The sequence below is a fragment of the Curcuma longa genome, chromosome 19 (assembly GCF_044706935.1).
Source record: "Curcuma longa cultivar G26 ecotype Majalengka, Jawa Barat chromosome 19, ITB_CL_G26_1.1, whole genome shotgun sequence".
In the NCBI taxonomy this organism is placed as follows: domain Eukaryota; kingdom Viridiplantae; phylum Streptophyta; class Magnoliopsida; order Zingiberales; family Zingiberaceae; genus Curcuma; species Curcuma longa.
Genome location: NC_133879.1, coordinates 2,683,904 through 2,698,412, shown reverse-complemented (window position 1 = coordinate 2,698,412; position 14,509 = coordinate 2,683,904). Strand labels below are relative to the sequence as shown.

Below are 14,509 nucleotides of genomic sequence, written 5' to 3'. Positions count from 1 at the left end.
GGTAGGAAAATTACGGGTATTACAGATGGGACCACGTTAAAAACTACTCCAATTTAGTTGATTTCTAAACAACAAATTTAGATGTCAAGTAATCCAATTTGTTGAGGGCAGCAAGAAGAGAAAAAATGATGAAGAAAATCAGAAAAAAAAAATCAGAATTTCAGCTTTATTTTTCAGCCCACTTTGACAATTTTTATGGAACTGATCTGAGCTCAAAATGCACAGAACTTCACGTGGTCATTAGCATTATCAATCAAGCTTCATGATGCAAAAATAATGGAGGAAAAAGAGCATGAAACAAGAGAGAAAAGCAAGAATTTCATTTTGAGAAAAAAAATCAGAAAAACCAGTTTTTCAGCTTATTTTTTTTTTCAGCCAACTGTTGCTATTTTTGAGCTACTGATCCGAATTTAAATTGCACATAACTTTGCATGGATATTATCATTATCAATCAAGCTTCATAATGCAAAAAGAATGGAGGCAAAAGAGCAAGAAACAAGAGAGAAAAGCAAGAATTCATTTTGAGAAAAATCAGTTTTTCAGCTTTAATTTTCAGCCATGTTCTATAATTTTGCTGCTATTAATCCGAATCTGGATTTCACGAAAATTTTGCATGGATATTAGCATTATCAATCAAGCTTCATGATGCAAAAAGAATGGAAGCAAAAGAGCAAGAAACAAGGGAGAACAAGCAAAGTATCAAATGCAATTTCAATAATTTTCAGAATTAAGCATGCCAATGATACATTGAAATTGTGGATTCGTGTGAGGTGAATTCTGGTTTCTGATGATTGGATGCTATTTCTTATCTCTTGTGAAATCTAAATGTGAAAGGTTTGAGCTTGATTCGAAGGAAGGAATGAAAAATGGCACATTCGGGGGTGTTTAACAAAAGAAACAAAAGAAAGAAGAGGAGGGTTTGTATCAAGGAGAGGAACTATATGAGTTTAACTCAGATTTGATTCATGGATCTGAAAGGCACACCAAAACAAATGGAATTCAAAAGAAAGAAAGAAGAAAGAGTGGCTAGGTTCATTGATTGACATTTAACCATACCCATGTTTTTCATTTATGTTCACTCTCTTCTTCTTTGAATTTCTTTTCTCTTGAATTTTCATTTCTAAACTCTTATTTCAATTGTCTCAGTTCATGCATTCCCTACATTTTCAGTAAGCCTAGTATATGTGGATTCCAAATCATGAATGGTAGTGGAGAGTAGAAAACAAGCAAGCCTATGGAAATGCATGAAACCTAAGTGCTTGAGTGAGCTCCATCTCCGTTTTGATCATGAATTAGAATTAGGGTGAGAGCCACTGATTTATCTATTGAAAACAACCTCGTGAGATTCAGTGTGATGCATTTTTCTCAATTAGTCAAGAAAGGTGAAACTTACTATGCGGTTAACCAAATACAAGTCTAATCCATGGATTTAAGCTTTTGAGACTTTACAAGCTTAGATAATTTTCTTTTAATTGTTTCTAATCATGATTGAGGATGATCTAGGGGGGTACAATCCTAGTTTATTTTGTTGACTTGAGCGGGACGCTCAAGGGTAAGTGTGGGGGAATTTGATGATTTAGGATTTTTATGATTTTAATCGATTCAATTTTGGGCTTTTATATGAAAATAAATTATGAAATGGATCGATTTGATCTTAATTGTCCTATATTGCATAATCTGAGGCTTGATTCTAATTTTCATGATTTTATGGCAATTTTTGCATTAATTTGGATTTTAATTGATTTTAGGGCTAAATCGGATCCGACTCGAGCTAAACCGTGGTCAACTCAAGTCAAAATTGCCAAATTGATCAAGCCAACATGGAGGACATGACTCAGATCGAGCCCGATAAAAATCCCTGATTTTTTTGGAAACCCTAGACTGCCCTAAAGCCGAGATCAAGTGTGCACCGTTGAATCAGAGATGGACGGCTGAGATTAATCAATTAATCAAAGTATAAAAGCTATAATCTTCGGGAATGAACAGTGAGCGCCGTTACTGTGCTTCGTCCCGCGGAAGAACTCTGCTCGGCGACGTACGTGTACACGAGCTCCCATCCACCCAATCCAATTCCTTCGTGCTACTGGATCCTTGAGGAAGCTAGAACCGCTGAGTTGGCCGGAAATCGGTGGCTGGAAGCTAGCGACGGCGAGGGTTTCTCCGCCGCTAGGAATCCTCTGTTCCCTGCAAATCTCGGTGAGTTACGGTCTCCTCAGCGGCCGAAGTCGGAAGAGGGGTTCTCTGAAGGCTTTAGAGTGAGCTCGAGGGATCAGTAACTTCATCAGCGCGAGGACACGAGCAACATTCCAGCTTGCAACAGCAAATGTGACTCGAACACAGGTTTCTGCCGAATTGAGGAGGGTTTCTTCGATCTTTAGAACTGTGGACGTGAGCAAGGAATTCAACCATCGCAGACTAGCTTTTTAAAGGATTTTCGGAACCAAGATTGGTTATCCGGCGGCTGATTGACAACCAGCTGAGGAAACAAAAGGGAGAAGAAGCCGTGGATGCATTTCATCGTTTCTGCATTTTTGAAATTTTCATTTCTGAACTTCTCAATCTTGAATTCGTGTTTCTGATAAAACCTTGTCGATTCAATTTAACTAGTTAATGCTTAGCTGGTGTTTGGATTTGAAATTGTTTAGAGTTCAATTAGCTGTTCGTGTTACGGATTTTGGTAAGTTCTGATAACCTTGCTTGTTGCTGCTTTGTGCCACCTTCAACTGTTCCGTGCCAACCTTCTCACAGAGTATCAGTAGGCTAGAGTTTGTAGTTTAGTTTTCATCTTTGATGTTGGTTAAATTGAATTTGAGTAGTTAGTTGTTTTAGAATAGTTTAAGTTTTGGTTGTGTGAATTTGAAGTTACTGCCATTAGTTCTCGATTAGGATAAACTAGCTTAAGCATTTTCATTGCAATTTAGGATTTAAATGGTTGGTTTTAATAAACATGGAATCGTTTTGTTGCATTGTTTTGCATCGTCAAACATTTGATTATTCACTCTTGCCATCAAATTGTTGAGTTTACTTAGCTTGTGCTAGAGTTAGATTGCTTTAGGTTTTATTTTTAGACTAGAACTGTATTTTTGATTTATTTGCTCAGTTTTGTTTACATTTCACTTTGAAAACCCCAAAACCCCCATTTTCATAGAAAACCCCAAAAGAACGACACCCAAGCTCAAATTAAGCAATTATCTACTAGTCCTTGGAAAAATACGACTCGAGGCCCCTATACTTGATTTATTCGGATTAATTGTGGGTTTTCGATAAAATCTATAAATTCTAATTTGCAACCCTACTCGTGACATTGCATAGCAAATCTAGGGTTATCAGCTACCGGTCCTCCTGATCGCCTAGACTTCCACCACGCATCCGGTCCTCCTGACCTGGTTGGATTTCTGCCATGCAACCGATCCTCCTGACTTGCCTGGACTTGCACTTAGTGCACTTGACCTTGCTAAGACTTTTGCCTGATTCTCTAAACCAGGACTTGTCTTTGCCTAGTCTCAACTAGGATTTACTTTACCTAGCCTCAACTAAGACTTTCCTGTGTTCCCTGCACACTAGATAATCATGTTAGTACACAACACACATTTAACTTGAACCTCGTGTCATCATCAAAACTAAGGTTCGATCATTTGGTGCTCCTTGCACCAACAACAACTTAGGTTTTTCAAAACTTAATTGAAATTTGGATTTAGCTTAGGTCTTTTAGTAGAAAGCATGAACCTATAGATTTAGGCAGCTAGCATCTCACAAGTACGTTAGGATTAACTTGCTTGTGTATTGAGCCACTTAGAATAGTATGAGATGCTTAGGGTCAAGCTTGGATTTCAGATGCTTTTGTCAGTGTATCACCACAAATTTGAGCTAAAAATATAAATTCACATAGATCAAGTTAAGTGATCCTTCATAGTAATTGACTAGTTGGAAACATACACTTAACCTGACAAACTTAATGAAAACTATTATCTTTCGATAATTAGTTAGTAACAAAAGTTAGACATATTGATAAGGATAATTTTATAGATATTTTATTTTTATATATTATTCATCATACTTGGACTCTAGGCTCTTAACAAGTTCTTGATTGTCAATACTATTTTGATTCATTAATGTTTGTTTATTTTCCCACAAGTGTTGCATTTCAAAAAATTTTAGTTCACTTTCACACTTTTTTCAAACCTTCATGAAAATATTTATCTCTAAGTTTTTAAAATCTTAAAACACCTATTTCAAAACCTTCTTCCTACTACTTTCAAAACCTTACTTATTTTTTATTATGTCAAAGGGGAGAGTAACTTCAAAGTCAAGATAGTTTTTCAAAGATAAGATAAGTATTTTTTAAAAATATTAGGATAAGTGTTTTTCAAAAATAGTAAGATAAGTGTTCAAAAATGTTAAGATAAATGTCTCTCAAAGTATTTTTTCAAACTACCATTTATCTAAGTAGTTTTAAAGTGTTTTTCAAAGTACAACTACTAAGCATTCTTACACTAAAACTCAGTTTTTTTAACTAAGTGGTTTTCACAACTTAAAGCTAAAAAGATCACGTCAATTTCAAGGGAGAGAAAAGTAATTTCAAAAGTTATGTAATTTTTAAAAATAAATACCATTTTAATTTCAGGGAAAGCGACTGAATTAATGGGGAGTTTTTTTGTATTCAACTTTAAAATATTTTAGAAATAATTTTTTAAGTAATTCGATACTTAACTTTGAACTAGATTGTCATAATATAAAAGAGAGAGATTGTTGGTGCAACAAGCACCAAATAATCGAACCCATGATTTGATAATGACAAAGGGTTCAAATTAAGATTATGTTGTAGACTAATGAGATGATCTAAGTGTACAGGTAGCATAGGAAAGCCTTAACTGGAGGCTAGGCAAAGTGTGCAAGTAGCACAGGAAAGTCCTAACTTGAGGTTAGGCAAGGAAGTCCTGGTCAGTGAGACTGGACAGGGAAGTCTTAGCAGATCCAGGACACCATACGAGAAGTCTAGGCAAGTTAGTAGATCGGACATCTAGTAGGTCAATGGGTCAGCAAGAATCAGGCATCGAAAGAAAAGTCCTAAGAGTCAAAGAATCGGATGCTAAGAAGGAAGTCCAAATAGGTCTCGAGGACTGGATGTTTGGCAAATAGATAAATTCTTTTAAGATGAATATGTGAGGACTCATTCCTTTGAAGGGAATAGTAGGCGTTGGTCTAACCTAAAGTTTTACTGGAAATTCAAAGTTAAAGCCAGACAATTATGAGACTGTTAAAACTTAATTTCTTATATTATGCCTGTATTGTTCTAACTCTATGATGTAGGAAAGTAAGCTTAAATAAAATCCAGAAAAAAGGATTCCAGGAGTCCAGATGAATCAGGTGCACCTATTGGATCTAGGGGCCCAGATGGTCTAGGCGCCTAAATCTAGGCACCTCGAAAGTGTTTCTTCGGGGCAGCGAGGCAGATGACGTGACAAGTCTTGATTGGCTGGGACACCTCAGCTTCCAAGCACTCGAAGAAGGATAAGATGCAGCGAGCCAAGTTTGATCCAACAATCGCCACATCAGCCTTCAGGCCCGGAGATGGTTAAGTCAGTGATTACAGCGGATTGGATAGACCAAGGTGGGGGTGCCTAGAAGGGGATTCAGGCGCTTGGATTGCTCCATAAAAGCACCTCCAAACAGAACCCTTAATACATCATTCACAACGATTTTGCAACTGCTATTCACGTGCTCTACACTCGTGAAACGTTGTCGTGACACCAAGACGCTACATCGACACCATGCTTAAGTTCTCAATTATAGTCGGTAACTAGTAGCATCATTTCTTATCATTTTGTGCATCTATTTTCTAGGAACGATAAACATGTTACTGTTCCTCATTTTTATAAAAGACGAGACTCTTTCTCATTGTGAGAAAGAGTTTATTAGTGAATTGTTCATCGAAAGCAGTCAAGGACTGTGGACCTTGGAGTAGTAGCCAAAAGCTGTGAACCAAATAAAAATAAATGTGTCACTTATACTGTGCTTTGATTTTTTATTTTTCGCTGTGCACTCAAAAGGTTTTAAAATAAATTTTTAAAATGAGTGAAAAAGTAAAGCGCATTGTTTAACCCTCTTCCCCCTCTAACACTCTAAATGATCCTATAGTACAACCATTATATACTCTTTCCACTTAGTAAAGTTGGTGGTAGTAAGCATAGGGATGTTATTAATATTGGCAATAATTGAGTGCACTACAAAATAAAAGAGGGAAGAATAAAATATGTATTAACAATGAAATGCAATATAAAATATGCACATAAATAAACTCTTGATGAGATACCAAGCACAATATTATAGTTAATCTTTGAACTAAATTATAACTTGTTAGCTGTATTCTCTTATTATAGTTCATGACCATCATAGTCCGTCACATAATGTGTCTTTTTTTTGGGTCAACACATTATACTCATGATTTATAAAATGTTACTTGATATGAGCTAAGTTTTGTTACATGTATTTTACAACACAACTCACTAGTTTTTTAGTAAGTCATATAACATGACTTCCTTTGGACTGACATACTATGCGTATGATAAACATAAACGCATGTTTATAAGTGAGCTCCTTTGAACATATATCTAACCTAAAAATGACTTTCTTTTAGTCTAATCACTCTTAGCATAAATATATATCTATCCATATAAAAATATATCAAATCTATCTAATAGTTCTCACTTGGATGAAAATATTAATTTAATTTAGTAGCATATGTGCAAATAGATTCATAAGAAACCTTAAGAAATCCAACCAAACAACATTACTTGATTGTACTTTACATTGTACTTGATTTTACAGTAGCAATCGAGTCCAGTAGTCGACTAATAAACTTACTGTGCTTGATCCAAACATAATAGTTGAGTATCGTAATCGATTGCTAAACCAGCAATCGAGTGTCATAGTCGACTGTTAAACTTATTATGCGTGATCCAAACATAGCAGCCGAGTATCATAGTCGACTATTAAATTTATTGTGTTGGATCCAAACACAACAATCAACTAGTCAGTCAACTGGACCAATTAATCTGAAAACATTCTATACACTACCTGGAGCGCAATAGTCGACTGATACTTCATGATAGTCGACTACTAGAAGTAGTCGAGTGCTTCAGTCGATTTTAAAATATTATATATGCTACCTTGGGCACAACAGTCGACTGATCCTTATGACAGTTGGCTTGATCACATTTAGTCGAGTGCTCCAGTCGATCTGAAAATATTCTGTGCTCGATTTTATCATAGCAATCGACTGATCAAATGCTTCAGTCAACTATTAAAGATGATGTTAGATTTTTATGGATCATAAGCGATGATTTTTATGAAAAATAGTGGCGGTTACTCAAAGTTGTCAATGTTCTTCTAGGAAAAACACAAACAACACAAATTAGTGGGATTCCTAGGTTTTCTATTCCAAAATTCGATGAATATGCATCGATTTTGCAAAATCTAATGCAAAACACACTTATAATCCAAAATTGTCGAAATCCAAACGTTGGCTGATACCACTTGACAAAACTTTATGATTCATTCTAAAAACTTAAACAAGTGGCTCCGATACCACTTGACGTTAAAACTTTAAGATGATTCATTCGACAGTATTTCTTGTTTAAGGAACCAAATTAAACATTAGATCTGAAATCTATTAACCATCTATCAATATTAATGATAACGAATTAATGTGTTCCACACATACCACTCACATACAATAACATACAAATTCATAATTAAAATATCAATTACATCACTTTATCAGGTTTGCTCACAACATAGCCATGTGTTATTAATTAACATGTAAGCCCACTAAAATTGAGAAATTAAATCCAACAAGCTATGGTTTCTTAAAAGAAGATGCAATCACCATTGATGTTCTAAAATTAAGTCAATCCTCGATTTTCTCTTATTGAGATGATTTATTCCACTAGCATTCTAAGAAAATAGAGAAAAAAATAAAATTCGTAAACAAGAAAGACATGCAACACCAATCTAAAATCGACAAATGCTCCACTAAAATTTATTTCTCATTCTTTCATATTAACGTCAGCTCTCCATCTTCATTGGGGTTTCAAACCCTACAATCATATAGATCTTTATAGTTTTATCTTGGTTAAGGATGAAGCTATGACTATTTGACTACTTGAACATGTATAGACAATCATTAACAAACGAATGATTTATTATATGTTGGTTATTTTTAATGACAATTTTAAAGTTTGTCATCAAGTGAGTTCTCCATAAACTATGTCGATAATTTCCTGAGAGCATAATATGAACAAATATGATTCACTAAAATATGCTATAGCATAAAATATCAATCATTATAATTGTTCCAGCGATTATACCGTGGATGGTTTCAACACCGATTCAAAGATATCGACCTCCTGCTTCGGTCTCGACAAGCTCACTACAGCATGAGTCGATCTCCTGTTCTGGTTTCGACAAGCTCCCTGCAGTATGCAAGGGTGGAGCCACGTTTTACTTTACCTGGGCTATAGTCCGGGTGCTCCACGGCGAAACAGTTTAAATTTACGTAAGAATTTTTTTTTTAAAGAAAATAGAAGAGCCAGCCCGGATAAAATAACTCAGAGCTCGTCGGCATAGCCCACCGTCGGAGATCAGCCCGGGTAAATCACCCGGGCTGGCTCCGCCATTGGCAGTATGTGCCAACCTTCTGCTCTGATCTCGGCAAGCTTCTTGCAGCATGTACCGACCTCATGCCTCGGTCTCAGCACGCTCCCTGCAGCACGTGCTGACCTCTTGCTTCGGTCTTTGCAAACTCTCTGCAGCATGTGCCGACTTCATGCCTCGTCTCGGTACGCTCCCTGCATCACGTGTCGACCTCATATCTCGGTTTCGGTATGTTCTCCGCCTCATGGGCCGACCTCATACCTTAATCTCGGTACGCTCACTGCCTCACGGGCCGACCTCATGCCTTGGCCTCGACACGCTTCCTGCATAAGGGTCGACTCCTAGAGCATGATTCTTGTATGGAGATAGGGTCGTCCCACCCAATCCGGGGAACCCAGAGCCGTTTCTACCGAAGAGGTAGGAACATATTCTCAAAATATATATATATAAATTGACCGAATCTTTCTAGAGAGGAAGAGGTATATCAGAATATTTCTCAAATGGATGCTAATACTTCGGAGATCAACTACTATAAAAAGGTAACCCATACCCATGGATACAAGTACATACACATCAACTCTAACTTCCCCAAGGCATAAAACTCCTTCCTCATGTCATACCCTAATTTGAACGTCGGAGTGGCTTATCGGGATCCGTTCTCGACACCATTCTAACTCTCTTTTTGAGTATTTTATATATTATTTTTCTCTCCCCACCACTCAGGAGCGTGCACGTAAATGAGAATTTCTAAATAAATAACAAACTTAGAATTTGAGAAGGATGAAAAGGAGGGTGAACCTAAATTTCTTCTTTTTTCTTTTTAAAATTATATCCTCAACTTTGAAAATTCTAACATTTCTCTTTTACATACCAAATATATTTAGATTGACTTTACCAAATTAAATATATTTTAAAAAATTTTAATTAACATTATTTCATTTATGAGAGCAGAAATGGTTTGTTGACCCGGAGCATTGCTGAGAAGCACCCAGGGACAATTCGTCCACTGCGACCTCACGGTCTTCCGGCAGCCGCCGCCATGGCATCGCCGTCGCCGCCTCCACCTCCTGCCCCTGGCGGATTCTCCTTCCTCGATGCAGAATCAATCCGCCGCGTCCTTCCCCTCTCTTCCCTCATCCCGCACCTCCGCTCCTCCCTCCCATCCCTCGCCGCCGCAGTCCACTCCCCTCCTCGCAGCGCTTTCCCCTCCCCTCCTCTCCCTCCGCTTCTCTCCTCCTCATGCCCTCCTGGTCCTCTTCCCCTTCCCTTCCCTACCTTGGCGTCAAAATCGTCACCTCCTTCCCCTCCAACTCCACCCTCCACCACCTACCCGGCGTCCACGCCTCATATTCCCTCTTCCACGCCGCCACCGGCGTTCCCATTTCCTCCCTAGATGGATCGCAACTCACTCTTCTCCGCACTGCCGCTGTCTCCGCCATCGCTGCTTCATTCCTCGCCCGAAACGACTCACGCATCCTCGTCATGGTCGGCGCCGGTGCCCTAGCTCCCTACCTCATCGCCGCCCACCGCATCGTCCGACCAAGCATCGAAAGGGTCATCCTCTGGAATCGGAACCCCGACAAAGCTCGGACCCTGGCCGAGAAATTGCAAGAAGAGGAGAGCGAGGTCGGCAAAGGGGTGACCTTTACATACTCGGAGATCTTGGACGAGGTGATCGCGCTGGGTGACGTAGTGAGTTGCGCCACGAGCTCCGAGATCCCGATCGTGCAGGGGGAGAAGCTCAAACCCGGGGCGCATCTGGATCTGGTGGGATCGTTTACGCCTACGATGAGGGAGTGCGATGACGGTGCGTTGGCTCGGGGAAGGGTGTTTGTGGATTTTGAGGTGGCGATGGAGGAAGCAGGGGAGTTGGTCGGCGCATTTAAGAGACGTGTTATCACGCCTGCGGACGTGGCCGGTACGCTGGTCGAATTGGTCAGTGGAACAACGGCGGGGAGGATGAGCGACGATGAGGTGACGGTGTTCAAGTCTGTGGGAACGGCGGTGGTCGACCTTCTCGCTGCACAACTGGCATATGAGAACTCTTTGAAAGGTAGCTGTTTGCAGTTCAATTCTGTTTGTCTTCTCCCTTTATACTCAATGCGCAATTTTGAGTGGTACCTGCACAGTAGATATGTGAAATTATCCTACTTTTTTACAAGTTTCAATCTAGTTTTTGAAATTTTGCAATTTTCAGTTGTGTTCTTGCAGTCCTAGAAGGTAATACTAGTTACCTCTGCTCAATCAGAATGCCAGAACTTCTATTGCATGTTTCAATGTAGCATGAGTTACTATTCCCTTTTCATCCTTCTTACTATGCATGGTGGAACCTTTGCATGTTTCAATGTAGCATGAGTTACTATTCCCTTTTCATCCTTCTTAACCATTCAAATTCAAGAAATACTTATTTATTCTTCAAAGAATACATGTTGAATAAGGTGGACAGTTAATTTGAACAAGGTGAATGTGCCGATTTGAGTGTTGGTGGGTTGGAGAAAGCAAGTAGACTAGTATATTGGGTGATTGGTGGGCTAGCCTGTTGAGCAGATTCAGCTAACCGAACAGGAAGAGCAAATCGAATGGCCTATGCGAGCTAAGCAAACCAAGCAGGTCCATATTAGTCAGATGGGCTAGGTGAATTAAGAAGTTAGGTGGACCCAAAGCATTGAGTCACCAAGTGCATAGGGAATTGAAAGGGTTGAGTGGACCAGAAAGGTAGAGTGGACTGGACAAGGTCGATAGACCAAAAGAGCATAGTGGACTGGACAAGGCAGGTAGATTGAGTGGACTAGAAATGCCAAGGCAAAAAATGTGGGTCGAATGAACCAAATCGAGAAGGCAAGCTAGATGGGCCACAGGGTTGGAGCAGTCAAAATTGGTCATTGAACAACTAAGTGAGCCAAGGGGATTAGATGTGATATTTCTTATAAAATTTAAAATTTTGGTGATCCTTCCTTCTCAGTTGCATATAACATTTCTGTGAATCAAATACAGAAATGAGAAGGATTCATATATTTCATTCCATGAACCTTAGTTCTTGCCACTGCCAACTGATAGCTGTTCTGCTTGAATTGCTCCTGGTACTCATGAAGTCTTACCCAATTTCATTATTCCAACCAAACAGGCTGTTGTACCAATGTTCATCCCTCTAGTTTCTCATCCTGAAACGTTTACTTTCAGCTATAATCGTGTGTGCCATTGTCTTCTGCAGTTGTATTCCGGCCATAAGTCTTACTGATTTTGATATTTCCTGGTCTGTGCCACAGGATCCTAAATGTTCAAGAAATCAATAGCTGACAAAGAAAAATGCTTCCAACTTGCCCTGGCCGTGTTTTGGTGGGTTCAGATATCAGGATTGAACACTGTAATTCACATTTTGATCTCCATTCTCCAGACGAATGCAGTTGTCAACTATGCAGAGTCGAGGTAACTTGGCATCCACCTCACCTGTTTTCATCACTCGTCGATGTAAGAGTGTGTTGTTTGATTCTCCACATAAGACAGGCTTAAATTGCTCCTGTTGTCAGTTCTCAGTTTGGTCTGTTTAATTCACTGAAGATGAGACAATTTGACATTTTTTGAACTGAATCCATCAAGTAGAAACAACTAGAGGCCTGAAACTCTCAAATGAATTACAGAGGTCTGCAGGTGAAAGGTAAAAGGTGAATGTATGTAAACGAAAATCAATGGGAGCAAGGCCAAATGCAATTTTAACACCTAAATCTAAATGTCAACCTTGTTTATGGCAGATACTAGTAACCTGGCTCATTAGGGTTTTGAGAGTTAGATATGTGGCATTGGCATGTTCATTTAGAGTTTGTTTACTTGAATGGTGTATTGGGAGGATGAATTATAGAGGGGATGATTATTTTAAACTTTTCAAGTTTGCCATTGTTTATCCGAAAAGATATTCAGAAAGGAGAAAATAAATAAATAAATCGATATCAGTTTCCTCTAATTCACCAATTCATTCCATCCAAGTCAAATGGGAACTAAATCTCGTCTTAGTGAAATATGTTCATCTGTTATTCTTTGCAAAATAATGTGCGCCTGTGATTCTTTGCAAAATGTAATCTTGTGACTCTGGAATGATAGTTGGTCTTGCCACCACCACAATCAAAAGTATTGAATCTTAGCATCAAATCTTCGGAGCATAGTTGAGTTGGTTACGACAGAGTAGAATTGTAGGATAGGATAAGGGTTCGAATTTCGACGAAACCGAGACAATACCCTCCTTCGTCGTGGTCAACTGTAATTTCTTGATTTACCTTCTCATAGATGGTTGTGGGATCGACTGTGTGAGGCTGTTGGGGTGGCAGATTCCACCTTTTTTAGAAAAATCTCATCATCAAGCTTCAATGTTGAACTCATCATGCCCCTTGGGGCACAACGCAAGTGAAAAAGGTACGAGCGAGACAAACAAACAGAAGTATTTATGGTCAATATTTAACAAAGACATTTATCCAACATGATTGATTCCTAGAAATTTCAATTGTGAATGTCGAACCACTTTATGCTTTTCATATTTATCTTAATTAGTGAAAAAATTTTATGGTTGTGTTGATCATCTTCAAGATCAATCAAGATCAATCAGTTTGAAGAACTGAATGCTTAGATTAAAAAATATATATTGAACTCATCATCAGAACTAATATCAGTTGGTTGAAGTGTCTTATCCTAAGTGGTAAGCATGGAGACATGTGTTGCTTGAGATTTCAAGTTCGAATCCTCATAGTAACATGTATTTGTTGACTGAGATACTGTGCGATTCAAGTTTTAGCAACATATATTTGTTGGCTGAGGTGTTGTTAAGGCAGTATGCTCTTATCAACCTAGTGGTACCGTGCCTCCAAAAAATCCCTTAGGGGGTTTTCTGATATGGGGCCGTTTCGACGATGGGGCCAGTCACTATAAAAAGTTTACCCATTACAGTTTTTTTAAGCCCCCGAGGCATAGCTGAGTTAGTTACGATGTAGCAGAGTTGCAGAAGAGGGCAAGGGTTCGAATCCTGGCGAAGCCAGGTAACACCCTCGTCGCGACCAACTGCAGTTTCTCGATTTACCTCCTCACAGATGGTCGTGGGGTTGATCGTGTGGGACCGTTAAAGTGATGGATTTCACCTTTATGCAGAAGAGTTGATCGGGCATAGCAAGCCCGGACCCCAGTGATCCAAAGGAATTCAACTAGCCAAATGGCAGGGCAAGCCAAAGGCTTGTTTCTTCTTTAAAAATTAATGTCGTCAAATTTAGTAAGTTAATTGATTTATATGAATTGTATATTTTTTTCTCCGTGTTCCTATTTTATTATGATCTTATTATATACTTACTTTGATAATATTTTTTGATTATTCTATTTCTATCCACTTCATCATTATTCATTTAATACCTATCTATTTCATCATCAATTATTTAGTTTCCTAGTTATTTTCTTAAATTTACTGTGTTATTTATCATTACTAATTTAACCTTCACATTGCCTATAACGAAAACCCTATCATCAAAGAGATGAATAGTATGTGTGGACTTATCAAAAACAAGATTAGAACCCTTAGATCTAGAGTTGGTTTAAAGTTTATATTGTTAGTGTAATCAACAAGCTAGTAAAGGATACGAGCTTAAAGTCGATCAAGGCGACGATTTCACCTTTTTCTACCAATGAAAATGAGAAAACTAAAGAATAGACCATAAGAATTGATGTAGTACATTGTGTTCTTTCAACGCTCACATCATATGACATATGGAAACTTACTAACATCTTTCACACATGTAAAATGTATGAGTAAGTTTTTTAAAATTATGATCAATAGTGAGCGTTGCATAAATATAGTTTTCGCATAGATCCTTTATGGAATTCA

At 38.4% G+C, this 14,509-nt stretch overlaps 1 protein-coding gene across 1 annotated transcript; it reads left to right on the top strand.

The window, feature by feature from the left end:
• Window positions 1–9,650: 9,650 nt before the first annotated feature.
• LOC141812663 (protein SAR DEFICIENT 4-like) lies at window positions 9,651–12,257 on the top strand. Its single transcript, XM_074700679.1, is given in 3 exon segments — window positions 9,651–9,859; window positions 9,862–10,708; window positions 11,922–12,257. Coding segments are annotated over 3 exon segments (1,020 nt in total). The 5' UTR covers window positions 9,651–9,694; the 3' UTR covers window positions 11,930–12,257.
• The last annotated feature ends 2,252 nt before the right edge of the window (window positions 12,258–14,509 follow it).